We start from the raw sequence: 18,551 nt of genomic DNA on the forward strand, positions 1-18,551 counted from the left end.
ACCCATGTTTGTCTGCTCGCGTGGCTTCAAAATGGTGAAACAGTTTATCTCCTTGAGAACTGTTCCTCTGTTTTTGAGATCCAGAAGTGAGTGGTGCTCTTTTAAAGGCAGGGTGGTGAGCAGCACCTGGGCTCAGAAGCTTTATTGTGAATGAGGTACTATGCAGCTATCATCAATTCTGCTGGTAAGGGTCAGGCAGTACCCTGTGTAGCCCAATAGCTTCTCTAATTTTTGCTAGGAAGTAATTCCTAAAGGGGTCTTCCATTAGCAGATATAACCAGGGTGTGCCTACTCTCTGTATTCAATAGACATGTCATCTGCTTCCTGTGTTAGAAAAAAAGTGAGAATCCTCTTATTTTCAGAAGTTGTAGTGACAATAAGCACATTTACAGGAGGCTGAGATCTGTCCTTAAGAACAGTCTAGACACACAAGCTATGCCTTTACTCCAAGGCTCCCTGATCTGAAATAGTTGTGGTTCCAGACAGCTTGAATTCTCATCCATGCAGCACATTCCTGCTTCCGTGCTTTTTGTAAGAAACCTTTCCCTGAAATAAAAGTTTCTGATGTCCATCTGGTCCCTTTCTTCACATCTGGAATGCCACAATTTCTCAATCCACAGATGATTTAAGAATCTTATTAAAAAAAAAAAAAAAAAAAAAAAAAGTCAGAAATCTGTGGAAAAGATTTATTTCTAGGGTTTTTATTAGACCTTTATTTAGGCTTTTTATAGGGTCTCTGTATGTTTTCCCTATGTCTAAAGAACCTTGAATTGTTGTGCTCTTTCTAAGGATGAAATTGCCCTCAAGAAAAATGGAAGTAACCACTGAAACTGCAGTCTGTTTCTTGCTCAGTTTGGATCAAAACAATAAAATTTATTCAAATAATTGACAAGGAAGGATAATGACTTTTATTTTTGTTATATATGAGATATGTCTGTGTTGCATTTCCTATGTCCTGGAAGAAAGATGATTAAATTCAGAGCTTTCAGGACTGATATTGTCTCAAAACAGTACAAATCAAATACAGGCAATCCAATTTAATTTAGTGCCTTAGTTGCTAATTTCTTGGCTAAAAAGGCCAGAAGATAAAAGTTAATCGAAGATGATTCTTACTAGAATACAAAGTGGTTTTTTCTCTCTGGATGATAGAAGCTGTTACACCAGGATTTCTTTCCATCCTCCTTCATTTTGTCTGCCTCTCTGTTCTTTCCTGCACAGCACAAACTTGGCAGGTCTGTCCTGCCATCTGAATCTGGGTAAGTCATTACATGGCTGGCTGACTGCAGAAGGCTGGCGTGCCCCGGGAGCTTGGGCAGGGGATCAGAAGATGGCAGTGTTTACTTACCATAGGGATCGAGTGCTGCCAGGGTGCTCCCCGTGCTGGGCTGGAGACCAGCCCCTGTAGCAGCTGCTGCAGAGAATGGTCCTGGTCCTGAACCTTCATGAAAGGTAAAATCCTACTTTCCAAGCAGAAAATGGATGACTAAGGTAGCACCTGAAGGTGGGATGGAAAATGGTTTGAGGAGAGCTCCTGTAACTGCAGAGAGTAGATTTTAAGGAATTGCTAAGAATCTCAAGAGGAAGAGTTGGCAACTTGAGGCACTGAGCATTGAAGTGTCAAAATTTTCTGAACTGAACATGCCTGGCTCCACGTTGTGTATTTGACCAGCTCAGCTGGCCAGTAACTCTTACAGATCATCCAGCCCAGTGGGATAACAAGTGCTCATAAATAAAAATGGAGAACAAACAAACAAATCAACATGTTAATGTTTTTCAAAGAATTGCAGCCGTCCAGATACCACAGAACCTTCCCCCGGGAATACATTTTTGGGTAAGGGTGCAATGACAGAAATCAAGTTTCAGCAGCTGTATTATCCTTTGCTGACATATTCTACTTTCAGTATTAGTGAAGCAGTACTTGTTTCCTCCTGCCGATTGCTGTGTTGTACCCTGTTTGACTATGTTTTGGGGAAGACCAAAGAGAACGAAGCTATTAAAAAATGTGCACTTCTCTGGGATCATTTCAAATGAATCATTATTGAACAATTCTGCCTCACAACATTTTAGAATGTGAGTGTTTAATTGCTTTTACTCAAATGTGATTTCTTAAGGAATGGTTCCTCTTTGGACAGCCCCTTTCTCTTTGGGTAATTTAGTCTTAAAAGTGATGAAAATTGGAATCAGGCACAATTAGGAATAATAGTTAACCTCACTCTCTCATTAGGGAAGCAATAGCAGTCTGATATCCTCATGTGAAACAAAGAAAGCAAGAAGAGATTTTTCTCCTCAGTTTGCCCTGACCCTGAGTGGATATATCTTGAAGAAGTGGATATATCTTGAACAGATTCCCATGCATTTGTGTCTGTATATGTCAAACAGAAAGTTCTAATTGATGTTTCTGTGGGGATATAGATGCGCAGAGTGACAGAAAATCTTTTATTTCCACGGAATAAAATATTTAGCAGCTTCTCTTCCTCTTGAACAGATATAAAACATGTAGGAAGAAACAACCGCTATCAACAACCCAATAGAAAAGAAGAACAAATTGAAACAAAGAAAGAAAGTGCCTCATAAGTTGATTTTACAAAATTTAGAGGATTCAAATTCAGCAGAGTAGTCCTGAAAAGGCATAAATTTAATCACAGTGGCTCCTACTGAATCTTGTAGAAAAATGTTACTTCTCTAACTCTGTGAATTCATTTCTGCTTTCAGTCTAATCCTTCTAAGGCTAATCTGAGCCTTACTATGCTACTAAATAGGTAGATACAGTGAGTAATCCATTGATTTGTGTCACTGTATGGTTTCAGAAGCACCAAACACCTTTTGTTGATCACTCTCTTATCTGTGTTTGCAGTTGAGTTTTTATGTAATAGTAGAGGTCCTATAGTGCTTGCTTTCTAAAATATGCCTTTTGTTAGTTTGTATTCTGCTAATGTATTCAATTTCTTTCAATTTATGTGTTGTTTCTCATCTTACTTGCATTACTGCAGTCCGTATAAAGCATTTTTTTTTTCCCAGCTGAGTCTTTGCCAGCTATTTGTAATTTACTAAAAACCTATTTCTATTTTACACACCAGTTTGCATTGCAGGTAGAGTGGAACCTGTTGTGTATTTATATGCCATTCTCTGTTAAACAAACATGTCCAATGTCTTATACAGGCAAATAATTTCATTCTTACAGTTTTATCCACAAGGAAAATTCCAGCTATTTAACTGGTAGTGATTAAGGAACTGGAAGCATTTCACAGGGTTACTTGACTCAAACTTCCACATTCGTTTTCCAGTATCTTCTCTTTTATACCTTTCTACCTTGTTCTACATGTATCTCAGTTGTTTCTTCCTGGGCTTGTCAGAAACTTTGGTGTGTTTTACCCATGTAAACCTATTAGGCAGTTACCAAAGAGTTGTGTATGTGGTTTAAGAAAAGAATTATATGTTATATATATAAATATATTTTTATTTAAATATAATGATAAATATTAATGATGAAATCTTAATCTGTGTCACAGCTATGGCCATCTCAGTGTATAAGGAATGCCCATTCTTATTCACTGGACTATGAAAACTGTTACTGAATGATTTATTTTGTGTAATCTGAAATCCCATTATTTGTTTCAAGATTATGTAATTTTTGAAGTTATCTAGCTACTACTTTAAGTACGTTTCTGCAGAGAGTTATGATATATGAGTGTTACGGGTTAGTGTTTACAGAAGAAGCTGCAATTATAAGGCCACTGATTAGCAAAATTTCAGAAGCTAGCCACAGGAATGAGTCTCTGCTCATCTTTGGCTGAGTAGGCATATAGCTCGTACTGACTTGATGGCTTGGCAAGACTGACTTGAACTGACTAGAAGCTTTGGACCAAACAACTGACCTGATCAGACGGTAACATCCTTTGGCCTTTTGGTTTTTTTTGGAACATCCCTTGGCTTCATCAGAATTATAGTCCTGAGACAGAACTTCATTATGATATCCCTTCTCCTGCTGTGCCAGTGTTTCTCTTCTAGCAGTTTTGTTCTAAGGAACAGGCATTTTGTGATCTAAGGAACAGGCAGGTTTGTGATCTGTGAAACTCATTAACTACTTGTGGAGTTTTCTGCTTTTGTGAGTGCTCATGTACTGCTTATCCAAAAAGTAAGCAGTCCTACAGTATGTTAATGGGATCATACAGTTTATTGTTACTGGGAACTCCCCATCTGTGCAATATGAAATTGTGATTTTTTGATATGTGGCTGTGGGTTTAATTGTGCTAGGTAGTGGTAGTATGCATTCCATAGTAGAATCTAAATAAGCTTTTCTTAGCTAATTGCATATTCATGTAAGAAATACATGCTATGTCGAACTCTCAGATCCTCCAACTTATCTTCATGCTTACCTGTACTTTTAATTTAGATGGGGAAGAAAATGTCTCTATGCAAACTTGAGGATTTCCATGTGACCTGCAAGTTAATTTTCTCCTGCTTTAGAATAGGTCAGCCTTGGGGTCACTGGCATCAGACTGCACTTGTGTGAGCTGGGGCATTCTGATCTCTCCTGGAGGCAAAAGCAGCCTTCTTCTGAGAGGCTCTTAGCCAAGGTAGGAGAAGATTTGCTAGAATTTTAATCACACCCTTTATGATTTCACCCAAACTAATGTGCTTTTGTGCAGTACTAATTGACCTGATGTTCTGGTTTTAGATTTGTGGTAGTAACCCTTGGAGCTAATTTACACAGTGTGCTTTGAACTGAACTTGGTAATGCAGATATAATGTCCTATTAACAAACTATGAATGGCTCCTACTGGGATTTGTACAATGATTCTGAGCTCATTATTACTGTCATTCAATACTATGGATGAGTGGAGGAAAAATAATTAAACAAAACAGTACTTTAAATCCCAGCAGGAATATAAAATCAACAAAGTTGAAAACTCACAAGTCTTAACTTGTGTTTAATATATACACTTTGTGGAAATTGGGGGGCAGCAGGGATATGTGTTAAACATTCAGCATAAATGCCCAGCCTAATTGGATGGAAAAATTGATACTCAATGAATCATTTATTTTCCCCAAATGATTCCACACTTCTCCCAATTTAAAACTGATAATGTTACATAGAAAATTGTGTAAGAAGTATTTTCTTCTAATCCTCTTTTAAATGTAAGTCATCCTCCAAAAGTGTTGCTTGGGGATTTAGCTGTGTGACTTCCACTGATATCACTGGAAGTTTCACAGCTAAAATGCACAATCACAGCTTTGAAAATGCCTTTTGCAATCTAACACCGTGGAAGCTTTGCTGTGTGAGCATTTTTCATTTCCATGGGTAGGACAGGTGTGAGCAGCAAAATCTGTGAGAGACCTTGACATTCAGAAAACTGCTGCACATTCCTCAGCTTCCCATAAACATACAGGCTGATGCAAGTCCACTTACATTAAACTACGGGTATTCAAGCCCAGCCTTTAAAATTCAAGTGGGAAAAAGGAGAGGAAGGAAGATTAAAAAAAAAAAGGAGGCATTCGTCTGACATATCAGTCAGTCAGCCAAGCAAAAAGACAGCAGCTCAGTTGAGAAAATGTGCAGCATGCACTTGTCTCTGCTCAGACCTCAACTAAGTGCCCTAGGAAGTGGGCTTTAACATGTTCATCAGCTATCAGACCAGCAGAGCTTTCCCTTGGGCTCAATTCTCTAAGCAGTCACTTTCCACTGTGATCTTTATTATGACTTTTTCCTACTTGACTCCATCCACTTCTCTTTCTGGCAAGCAGCCTTGCAATACTGCTGTTGCTAAGGATTTCTGGATGTCCTGAAGAAGCTTGTCTTAACCAGAATTTGACTTCTAGCTCATCTTTTCAAAACTTCTTAAAAACTTAAATCATTCCAGATGATACTGGAAAGATAATTTGGGTCATAAAGCTTAAACTGATAAATATTTGGATTCGCACTTAAAGAACATTTGATATTAGAATATGTTAAATTAAGCTAGAATAGGAAGAGTCTACATCAGTCATCAGGAGTTTAATTAAAAAATCAACAGAATGACCAGCAAAATGCCCTCAAACTGCAGACTTAGAATTCTCTGTTAGAAGTTTCTTTTTCTGGTAAGTTAAGCACTGTAAATATAGTATTGGGAGCAAAACCAGAAGTAAAATTCCCTGTGGTACTAAATGAGGGAAAAAGGAGTTTGAAAGGCAGAGGAAGAATGAAAAAAGAAGAAGGGAAGAGAAAATGCGACATAAACCACATAGATTTAGGAGTCAAGGAGGAAAACATCTGGGGAAACATGGCAGGCAAAATGTACTGAAATGAAATTCATAGGGACTGTTCAGGAGAAAGGGCCAACTCCACCAAAAAATGTTACTGTCAGTAGGGAGGAAGAAGAAAAAAAGACAGCATTAAAGCATTGTGCTGCTTTGAAGAACCAATCTATTCATCCTACTTGCAGTATAGCCAGGCTGAGATGATGCACAAAGGGCAAGGACTTGAATGCCTTTTTTTTCTTAACGGACGTTACTCAAGCAGAGATCTTATAGTTTAACTCAAGTAAAAGATTTTCTGTTCATGGTGAAACTGTCAGTTTCATTTGAGAAAGACATTTTGTACTTGTAACAGGGCTGCTTTTTGTATCAGCTCTCAATGTAAAGTATGAATTAAGTCTCTTCTTTAGACAAAAAGATTACCAGGAAGCTTAAGTATTTCATGGTTTGTCTGGGTAACATACAAATTTATCCCTGGCTTTGGTCACAAAAGAGAGTATAAAGGAAAAAAAATTAAAATACAAAGTGGCATACACATGGTAAAGTGCAACGTGGAAGGTTTTTTCTTCCACTGGAATGTTATTGGAATCTGGTTCCCTGTGCAATTGAAATGTACTTCATCACCTTATGGGAAGATGCTGCATGCATGCCACCTTAATTTACACAGAATCACAGAGTGACCCAGGTTGGAAGGGTCCTCAGGGATCATGAAGCTTCAACCCCCCTGCCTGGCAGGGCCACCAAGCTTCCATGTTTACTAGATCAGGTTGCCCAGGGCCCCATCCAACCTGGCCTTGAACCCCTCTAGGGATGGGGCATCCACTACGTCCCTGTTCCAGGCAGCCTGTTCCAGGTCCTTACCACTCTTGTAGTAAAGAAGTTCCCCCTAACATCAAACCTAAATCTTCCCTCTTTCAACTTAAAACCATTTCCCCTTGTCCTACTATTATCAGCCCTTTCAAAGACTTTACACCCCTCCTGATTATAGGTACCCTTCAGGTACTGAAAGGCTGCAATGAGATACAATTTAGAGATACTAAAGATGTCTTTTTCAGTATCTCCAGCAAATTAGATTTTTGTGCTAGAAAGTAAGGAAGCTAATAATGATTTTATACCCTAAGCATTCTTTTTAAGTCAGCCAATTAAATCAATAATTGTGTTGTGAAAGCAGTTCAGAAAATATCTGGTCCACTCGACAGCATGCATTTGTATCTGTATTTGTATCTGCCCTTTAGGTGTTCAGGATTAGTAAGGGCATTTAGTGTGTATACATTCTTGTAGTACATCTGTTTTGTTCAACTGCTGGAATTTCCCCAAATCTGTTTAAATCTCTGCTCCAGCTTTAAAGGTTAATAGGTGAAAGGCTTTTAAGCGGTGACTGCGTGTTCATGGTCAAAAGCATCATGTTTACTTGATGTGTCAAGTGTAGCTAAATATTACTGATAAGCTTCATGGAGTTTATGAGTAGTTTGAATGGTGCTAGGAGGAAGAGGTCAAAACAAAGATTATTAGGGATTAAGAAAGGTAGTACGCTAAGGTTGTAAGCTTCAGTTCTCCTGCCTGGAGTGACTGCAGAACAAGCTCTGCTCAACAGCTCGTGTTTTTCAGTTGTTTTTTTTTTTATTATTATTATTATTTATTTTTTTAAGAAACCCTGTAATTGCAATCCAGCAAACATTCCTGATACAGCCAACAGCGTCCATGTGATTTACAAAGGGTTTCTGAAAACTTCAGTGTATCAGACTATGTGGGACACCTTCCTTCTCTACCTTGCTCTTCACTGTCAGCTGTTTTTCAAAAAAGAAAGTGCTGCTTTTCCACAGGTGTTCTGTAGTTTGAAGATGTGATCTTGGAGCTTCTTGGAGAATACTCCGGTATTGGAGCAAAAATGCAAGCTGGTGCTATCTGCTGTTAGCGTTTTAAAGTATTGGTGTAGGAAGCCCCTACTTTACTTGATGTCATTTCAAGGTTGTTAAAAATAGCTTGCAATGCTGAATATTCCTTTTTCGCATAGCTACTGCAATTTGTACTAGTTCTAACCTTCACAATATACCTTTAAGCTCTACTTTCCTTTCTTTAAAATAATCTAACAGACTGATGTTTTAGCAGCTATTTGTTCTACTGGGGTGAAGATGTGTCGTTTTCCATTCTCAGTGGTAACATTAGTCTTTTTTTTAACACTATTTTTTTTCTTGCTGCTTTTCAAAGCACCTACATCTGTACTCATCTCTCCCTTTCATCTCTTTCTGTAGCCATATTCCATGGCAGCATTTGGAAGCAAATACACTTTTTTTTTTTTTTTTTCTTTTGCTCTGCTGTTTTGTTGTGTTTTCAGCATTACATTATTATGTTCATTGCAGTATAAAATGTATTTTCTCTTCTAGATGAAGGCTGTCTCTGTGTAGGTTCCAGGATTCTCACTGGATTGTACAGTTTGACTAGCCAACAGGTTGAGCTGTAGCAAAAATAATAATACTATCAGGAGAGTCCACACAGTCCTTTTATTTTGCAAGATTTTCTGGAAGAGCTAGAAAGTGTCAAAAAAAAATCTTTGTGTTTCCTTTGTGACCTCGACTTAAAAAGCCAAAGGGGTTTACTCATTTCATATAAATTTGGTGTAACTCCAGAACTGAAATGTAGTACTGCATTTCAGTAGTACATACAAGTGTAGTACTGAATACTGAAGGTGTAGTACTGAATACTTGGAAGTTCAGTGAAACAACCACTGTGAAAAGAACTTAAACCAGGTACTGTTTTAAGTAGCGACAAGGCTACTTAGAAGACTTGACATTGTTTAACTGCTGTGACATACGTCAGATCATCTACCAGATCATCCCTATTAGCAATGAAAGACACAGTTAGGCCAAAAGTTAAATTGAGATTTTTTGTAGTTTATCTTCTCAGTCAAAAATAAATTTGACTTCTTTCTTTTCATGATATAGTTATTAGGTATTCTCAGTTACTGCCCTGGAGCTTAGCCACCAAGTGTAGCCTAATTGTCCTCTGTAGTTGGATGGCTATATAATAGATGGCTTGTTTGGGGTCTTTTTGTTTTATACAACTGTGTTAAAATAAATCTTACTTTCAGGAAAAACTTGTGGCAGTTCAAATAACAAGTTTGAACTCTTTTGGTGCCTATTCACATGTCGACTCTGGCTGCCTTGTTAGCTTGTGCAAATGGTTTCCAGATGATCTTTTGTGATGGCTGACAATCCACAGAGATCAAACTGGACTCAGGGATCTCCTTGATGCTCAGGCTCTGCTTTGCGAGAAGTGAGAAAAATGTGGGGTTTTTTTTTGGGTGGTGTTTGAACAGATGGTCAGCAGTGGAATGAAATTAGATAAGAGAGAGGAAAAAAAAAAAAAACCAAACCAAAAGAGTAGCTCTCTTTCCCCATTTTCCTCTTTGTTTCTCCCCCATTGCTCAGTGAAGAATGGAAGAAAAAAATAGGAAGGGAATGCAAAGGGAAGCTTTCTACATGGCTTTTGGGAAGATGCTTTCAGCATTAAGGCATGTTGATAAATGATTGTATAGTGGCTAGGGTGACTGCAGAGAAGCTATCAAGACAGGTGTTTGTGTGATGGTTTGGAAGAATAAAACACAAACCTCATCTTGTCGGTAGGAGATTTGAAGTTTCAGTCACCTGAGCATATCTGTACTGGAGATCTCCAGCATACTTCCAAAATAGCACATGGTGGTCACATTGTAGCTGAAAAATGCACACAGTTTCACATCTCAGCTGATTTTGAATAACATGAAATCTTATTTGTAATAGGGAACACATTTCTGGGCAATGCTGGCTTCTTTATGTTAGAATTACAAAAAAAGAGAAATACACAGATGTGGAGTTCTGTTCATGCTTCCCAGAAGTGAGAATGCTGCCATCCAATACCAAGCGTATGGAGAGGCAGAAAGGATTTTCTTCACATTTTTGGCTTGCTTTGGTGCTCCCCAAATGCAGTATTTGCAAACTTTTGAGTTGTGTGTGGAAAAGTAACCAAACCTGTGATTAAGTGTCTGTGCCTGGCCTGTGATTACCTGAGAGCTGGTACGGGCAGGAAGTCTCGCTTGGAAGGCCTGGGGGCTGGATGGGTGGGTGGTCTTGTGCTAAATGCTCAATGACCCAGGGCCTTAATCTCATTCCCAATGGTTTTTATAGCCTCTTAAAGTATCAGGGTGTTTGTCCTGTAATTTCAGTGCTCTGGTTACTGCTGATTCAATATTTCACCTTCAGCCCCTTTAATGTAGAGGCAAGCTTCACTTCATGCTGAATGCAAAACATTTCTTTAAGTTTCAGATTTTTTTTTTTTTTTTTTAACAGTAGATTATTTTCTGAAAGCATTTAGAAAGTAATTTGCCTTTTCCCTGCTGCTTTCTAACACATGTATATCACAGGAGGAACCACTGCGTCTGAGTCACTAGATTTTACAGAGATCTGAAAGAAACATAGCATCCAGATGATGCTGTGGTAATTCCCTTCAATTTAGGCAATTTAATCATCACAGAACTTGAAGAGTCAACTGTCTCTTTCGATGAAAAGTACCAAATACAATGCAGAAGGTTCAGAAGGTAAATTCTAGGAATGTCTGGTTTTCAAATGTGCCTTTTTATGCAGGGCAGCTCTGCCCACCTCTTTTGGGCTCTGCAAACCATTTCTGCTTTGCCCAGAAAGAAATGTAAGTTGTTATAGGCAGAGTTGCTAGCATCTCCTGTCATTTCTTTTTAAAAGATATGGTTTTCTGGTTTTATTTCTTTGTCAAACTTCCATCCATGGTAAGATTTTCTTCGTTGTATATCTGAACTGATGTCCAGCCTCAGGCCAGGATGTGGCCTCATTGCTCAAGTCAGTAATTTCTGTATACCATCTATGTTTAGCTGTATTTTTTCACATAAAAATCAAGGTATCACTTGGCTCATTGTAAGATCAAAGTAATTAATTTTGCACCAATACCTACGAATTAAGTGAGCTTTAAAAAGGATGGGAGACTTGTATTCAGAGGGATGAGCAGATGGAGCTGATACTTGGCATTTCTGAGGTCTTCTAAATTGAGAAGGCTGGCTGTCTTGTGCACTGCAATATCCATCTACTTCAGAAGCGTGTAGAGATTAGACTGTACTCTTCTTCCTGTTCAGGATGGACCCAAATATTTGAGAGAAAGTTAGACCTACAGTATCACTCAAACTCACAGGAAACATTCTAATGAAGAGTAATTGTGTTGTAGGGCCTCAGTGCTCAAGCTGGATCCTCTAACTGGTGATTTCTAAAGACCAGAAGAGTTAGCTTACAGTATCAGAGCAGTTGACCACCTAGTGCTGGAAAGGCACCTGGAAATGCTGTTGGAAACTTTCATACAGGCAAGATGCAGCATACTGTGTCCACCATAGTTGTGAAAGCAGCAGAGTGACATTTCATAATAGATCCTGAAAAGCACAGACATCTTGTGGGATGAGATTGTTATAATAATCAGTGCTGCTGAGTCACCTAGCAGTTGCTTCAGACTCTCATCCATGCAGAGGGGTGGAGAGTGTCTATTAGTTCACACAAATCAGTCCTAGCAGAAGAACTATGTTTGAACAATCCGCTGGTGTCATCTAAATGCAAAGTACAGCTTTGCATTTGCATGGCAGGATATTCTCCAGGCCAAGTGCTTTCACAGGCAGTAAGAAACTTGTGGTTTTGTTATGGCATCTCCTATTAGATACTCAGCTCTGTCAGTTCTGGATTATGTCTTCACTTGCGAGGCTGTGATACCATAGCTGTTCAGTACTGTTTTTTGTCATAACAATTCATCTTTGTGTAGTCATCTTATTTATGGAATAGCAGACCTTTTAGACTCCTCCTATTTTTTGGCAGATTCATCTCCAGTGACAATAATTTCCCTAGGCTAATTTTGTTCTGTTCTGTAATGATATTTAAAGAATTAACAGATTCCTGGGAACAAAACATTCACTGGAAGAGACAGGTAGTAACAACGTGTCTCGATAGTTACTTTACTACTGAAAAAAATAATCAGTGAAACTGAATAGAATGTATTTGATTGAGCTGACTCGGAATGTTTGACTTTTTGTAGTATTTACATGTCTTTATTTGAACCACCTATTTTTCCCTCTTTAAACCTGGCCTCTTCTGTTCTTTCTTTGGGTTTTTCCCGTGCCTGTCTACAAGTAGCAAAATTCCTTACTATTCTGTAATCCAAAATCTTGTTACTGTGGCTTGATAAATCATCTTGACATGTATTTGAGCAGCTGATGTGTCATCCCCGAAGTTCGACTGGCTTTTCAAGTTAACCTTTAAATATACTGAAACTTTTTCACAGTTTTTCAGACTGCAGCTTCACAAACATACAGTGCGTCTTTGTTACAGGAGAGATACGATGTTTCCAGCTGATCATTTTGCCTTTCTCTTAGCATTAGTAGTTACTTCATAGGTTTCAAAAGTAAAATAGTGACAGGACAGGAAATATCAACTGTGCTTGCACCTAGTTCTTCCCTCATTGTTTATGGCAGCTGGATCAATGCATGTTCTTGCAGACACTAGTATTTTTTATATCATTCTGAATAACCAAATCTCATCCTACTTCCTTAAGTCGGGCAAAATTCTCACTGAAGTCAGTAGGAGTTTTGTTTTGCCTGACTAATTGAGTACTTGAGAAAGAAGTTCCACTTCAGAAAAGGAAAGGTTAGTTGAATTGTCTTTGGGTTTGCTGTACAGGCAGGCAGTGTTTGGCACTTTTTTTTTCCTGTTTGGTCTGCAACTGCTAGCAGCCATTGCAGCTCTTCCAGCATGCCAAAATGTTCATTCATGCCAGAGTGTTCAATTCACACATCAGAAGAGAAAAATGAACAAGAAAAAAAAACTGATAAGATGGAAGGCAAAAACTGAACGTGGTATTTTCCCCCTTAAAGTCAAGCTGTGGGTCACTAGTCTGATGGAATGCTTAAGACCTGCAGAAGACCGTCCAAAATAGCTGTGATGTTGAGGAAGCTTCTTTGGTTTTAAGGACCTGCTCTTCTGAAGTGCTGAGCATTTACATCCAGAATTTCCACTGCGTTCAAGGTGTGCCAAATTAAATAATTTTTTGATAATATTAATTATAGAATGCAAAGCACATGTCATTGTCCCTGAAAACACGGTTAGTGAGAGACGAGGCTGAGAATAAAAATAATATATCTTCACATGGAAGCTCAAATCATATTTGTAATTAAGAACTGTAACATTGCCCCAATGGAGGTGCTCTCTGATGAGAAACCACACGCGATGTTTTGAAGTAATGCTATGTAGGTTAATTATTGGAAGATATTTATGTAGCTTTTCAAATGGTACATTTGTACTCTGTGGCAACTAAAAGACCACCACGGGAGCTTGCTGCTCTCCTCAGCTCAATCTGATCCAGACTGATACCAAGACTGGACTTTTATTCTGTAGGAAGGAAGAAACATAAATATAATGAGAGGAAGAAAAGCTGAATTCACTTTTCTTCATTTAAGGCTTCACAAGAGAAGTCTATTTTTAATCTTAGCAAATACCCTGGTGTCTCATCTTCCCATAGGTATTTAAACGTTTTTATTTTAATAACTCCACTTAAGGCCAATGAGAGCTAACTCTGTAAATCCCCAGAGAACTGATGAAAAAAAGCACTCCCATTCATTTAAATATAAAAATAAACCATTTGGCATGTTTATGCAGAAAAGAGTCTCATAAATTATTATTACTTTTTTTTTGTCTGTCATCTAGTACTCTCTTAGTTAGATTTAAGGCATGCACGACTTCCAGCTTGCAGTTTTTGTGCTTTGAAGTGATGGTGAATAGAGATTCATTAAACTAGGACCAAAAAAAAAAAAAAAAAAGAAAAAGGGTGCTAATTTGTTGGTTGTCTTCTATTACAAATAGATGATCTAAAAAAGCTGAAAGAATTTGTGTATTTGTTGTAGTGCAGCCTGCAGTTTGTTACGATGGAAGTAACCCCTGTAGAATTTTTAAGCAGTATTTTCCTTCAAGCAAAATCTGCAGGTCACAGCTCTTTCAATTACATGCACAAGAGGCGAGGAGACAAAGCTAGCCTGGGCGGCTTTCTCTTTTAGCAGCAAAGTTTGCATTTCTTTTAATGTAGTTAAAACATTTGACAGCAGAGAGTGCGGTTTAGTGATGTGAGGTGATTTCCAAATGAGTGTTAGCTTTTAGCTGACCTACTTTTGACTACTGGTATATTCTTGTCCATTACTTTTTGTCATTGAATAATGCTGATATATTAAGCTGTGTGCTTCAAGGGCATTGTAAAATTGCATGTAGGGGCAGGACTGAGCTGTGAAAGTGCGAATTACTCTATCAGATCGTACCCAATTAAAAAGTGACAAGCACAGCAGGAGACATTGAAAGCAAGGTTTATCTTTCATGTATCGTAAGATGTCACTATATCGGTTAGAAACAAAGTGAGTGTGAAACGGATTCTCCACCTCATCTCATCCCACTCCAAAATTAATAATATTTGCTGACTTTATTATGGGAACGAATGGGCCCCTGAGTTGTAACAGCTCATGTTCAAGGATATGACAATGGCAAGAGAATGGGAAGTACAGAAGCCGTGTACCTTCAAGCTATCTGTTATCAAAGTGTGTGCTGAACCTCAGGTCAACATGTTGCCAATTGTCAGAGAGTTTTGAAAAGCTGCTTGTAGTTTATATAAAACTGTACCGTGTCATTAAAAGAAGACTTGCAGGCTTTCTACACTTCCACAGGAAGCACAGGAATAAAAGAACAGTAATGAAAGCAGGAACTTTTAGTGAGCTATGTACTTATTATAAAACTGCTATAAGGAAACTTGCTTAGTTTCCAGTGCCTTCATGAAAATCCTTGTATAACCTTTTGCTTAACATTCATCAGCACTCTTCTAATGGTGAGATGGACCTGTGAATGTAGCAATTAATGCAGTTATCTATATACAACATAATCTTCCATAATCCTGCTGGCTCAAGGTGTTGTGCTGCCAAACCCGTTCTGACAGTGGTACCATGGATAGAATTGTGATGCTTTCATAGAGAATCTATGTGTATATATGTTTGTGTGTGTATGTATGTATATATATACAAATCTGACAGCCTTTCTCAGCTGCATCAGCTTTGCAAAATGTGCCCCATGCTTGCCATCAGAATGCGTGACTTCTGTCTGACCAGATGAATGCCTCCTGCAGACAACCTATGTCACGTGTACCCTGATGTTTGTTGATAATGATACTGCCTGAGTAGTTTTAATGAACTCCTGTGTGCACACATGCAACTTCAGGACAGCTGATCTGACTAAATCTATGTTTTCATATCAGGTTTTAGCATGTGAATTTTTATGTTGTGGGGGGAAAATATGAGGCAGAAAAGTGAGAAATATGTGGAGCACTGGAGGCACTGACTTGTAGAGAAGATGGGGAAGAGGAGGTGAATAGTTAAATTCATAGTTCCTAATACTAGCAGCAAGTTTTACCTGTAGAAACAGTGATGATCTTTAGAACATATCTTCACTTAAAAGTGATGTGTGCAGTGAGCTAAGGGTATCAAAATGAACAACCAATACCAGTCCTACCAGCCTGTTAGGGAAATAAAGCAAAAAGAAAATGATGTGATGATCCACTGAAAGCTTCCATTTTCCTGGGGGAGGTTTACCTTTTTCCCCATTCATACTAAACATGGGGTATCAAGGATCATACAAGGAAACACTGAACAGTTATAACATTACCTAATTTTTTGAATTTTATCTTGTAGTGACCAGCATAAAAGAAAATGCTGAAAAGTACATGGAGATGCTGGAAGACAAACTACATTGGTAAGGAAGATATCATGGTAACCTTGGGAAATTAGAAATGATTCTTAATGCAGCATTAACAAGCATAAATATTTTAGGAATGCTTTTGAACATGCATGAAAGTAATACCAGAGTATTTTAATGCTGGAAATCCCATAAACGTTGCTTGACCTCTGTTTCTAGCCATGTTCAACAGCTTTTCTAGCAGCCTGTCAGTGAATACAGGTAAAAGAAAGAATTGCTGGGGCTGGATTCTCCAGTGCCTGAGACTGCACTTGAACAGAGCTGGTAGTGCCAGAGACAAGGGAGCACATGTGTGGTTGGTGCACACCACTCCAGCTTGGCCTTTGGGTGTTGTAATCTGTGGAATGGACTGTTGAACATCCGGAAGTTGTGGAGCTTTGGGGCTGCTGCAGCTGGTTGGAAAGGCACTGCTGTGTTCCTGTGCAAAACCCAACTCTGAGCAGAGCCAGGGAAATCTTTACTTCAGTTCTGGGTGCCCTTAAAAAGTAATGACCATCTATATTACAGTTTTGAATGAATGCTATTTTGAGGGTTTGGAAAGCAATAGAAACCAAAACAACAATGGGGATATTTTGGGAACTGAATCCATATACACAGGAATACATGTATTTCTTCTTGCTGTATGAAGAGGGCTCTAAATTACCCTCAAGTTTTAGGCTGCTTCTTGAAGGATTGTTAGCAATTGTTACATTGTTGTGATAGAAAAGTGGACTTTTTCTTCCTGAGTATTTTTATTAGGAAAATCTTTCATAGCCTGTAGTTGGAGTTTGTGACTTAATGAAAGTGCAGTTCCCAGATTTCTACTTTCTATTTCTGAGTAGGTATAATTAATAATCTTAGTTGCCCCCATTATTTGTGTTTGTTGTTGCATTGGTAGAGAGGGTTCTAAATTTTTTTATTTGCTCACTCATACTGTTGAATAGAGGCACTTATTTGAGTAACTCTCATGCTTAAAGGTAATTCAGAACTGAGTAAAAAATGATGGAAGGAACTGTCTGTGTATTGTCTGTCCCCTCTAGCTTTAATACATCATAACCAATTTCAGAACTGTGTCTGATTTCAATGTAGCTGAAGAGGCTTCATATCCATAACTGTAAGACAGGTTTTCCCGTGGATTACTTAAACAAACAAACAAAACAACAGCAAGCCCAAAAATAAATAAACATTAATACCTTGTTCTTAATTAAAAATGTAAGGTATAGTAACACACATTGATGCTTCTAGGCTGTAAGCACTTAACTGATATAGCAGGCTTTTAGGCTTTTGTATATGAGGGTTGTCTTCCTTTGTACTGTATAAGCCTGGGCCTATTTCAGTCTTGGCTTTCTAGTACAATTAAGCTACAGGTTTCAAAATGTTGCCATTAAGATATGAATGTCCTTCCCAGCCTTTACTGAGGATGTAAGTGCATGAAGTCCAAGTGCTATGTGTAGTACTTCAGCTGTACCAATAGGTTTAACATCCATTTCAGAGTTCATTATCAGTTTCTCTGTCCCTAGTTGGCTACCTGGATGTTCCAGCCATACAGACTATTGCAGAGGTGCCAAACTGCTGAAATTTCCCAGCCTGCCCACAATAATAATAAATCCAACAGTGCTGACTAAGCCTCAGACATGGAAGAACCAGTCATGAACCACTAACAGTTTTTCAGTATGTAAATATGCTACCTGAGGTCTTAGAGGTCTTTTCAAACTCGATGACTCTATGATAAATGTAGAAGTAATGTAAGTTAGGGTAATGAGACTGTATTCAATGAAGACATCTCTATGGGTATGTTGAGTGTGGGACAACTTTAACTCATCACTTGGGGGGTTTAGATGAGATTTTACAGATGCTTGCTGTATCTGTTTAATCTAGTTCAGTGAAGGTCAGATGGATATCTTTGTGTAGGATCCTTTCTTGTCCACAGAAATTGTATTTCTTCATCTCACCTCTTTCTACTCAGAGTGAAAACTGTTGTGGCCTTTGTGTCGTTACCATGACTAAAGCTGGGTTCAATAACTACCCGGTTTGGCCATGATTGAGCTTAAGTCATTTGCCTATTTGTAAATGATTGAGGGTGATAAACTGAACATAGGAAAGAGTTATCTACAGTGTAAGAACAGAAGATTTGGGTTGGAATTTCACTCCTACATGTTCTCTCTTAAATCAGTACTTAAGCTCTTAATGAAAGTGGCCAGCTTTTGCAAAATGTGAAGAGTACTAATAAAGACTTTTGAGATCAGTGAAGACTGAGACTGCCAGTCATACTTTTTCTTAGGTGCTTAGCTGTTGGAATTCAAGTTTAGAATTAGCAGTGACAGATATTCATCTAGTTTTGAAGATATCCATAAAGTCACCTTTTTTTTTTTTTTTTAAAATGCTAAGAAACCACTAGTCTGTACTTCTGCTGGAAAAGTCAAGCAATGTCACCAATTGTATATCTGTCACATTTTACATATGCCCTGTATCTCATTAAATCTCTGCCCTCTAGCAAATTCTATTTTCTTCTATCATGGGGGG

The 18,551-nt window shown here is 38.3% G+C and overlaps 1 protein-coding gene across 7 annotated transcripts in view; it reads left to right on the forward strand.

The window, feature by feature from the left end:
- The window catches only part of DISC1 (DISC1 scaffold protein), a 184,279-nt gene that overhangs the window by 133,286 nt on the left and 32,442 nt on the right, over positions 1-18,551 (forward strand). For all 7 annotated transcript variants that reach the window (XM_072333836.1, XM_072333840.1, XM_072333833.1 and 4 more), the window contains exon 10: positions 15,986-16,046. In XM_072333836.1, coding sequence (XP_072189937.1) covers positions 15,986-16,046 — 61 coding nt within the window. The remainder of the gene's footprint in view (positions 1-15,985; positions 16,047-18,551) is intronic.

Source organism: Excalfactoria chinensis, chromosome 3 (assembly GCF_039878825.1).
Source record: "Excalfactoria chinensis isolate bCotChi1 chromosome 3, bCotChi1.hap2, whole genome shotgun sequence".
NCBI classification, from domain to species: domain Eukaryota; kingdom Metazoa; phylum Chordata; class Aves; order Galliformes; family Phasianidae; genus Excalfactoria; species Excalfactoria chinensis.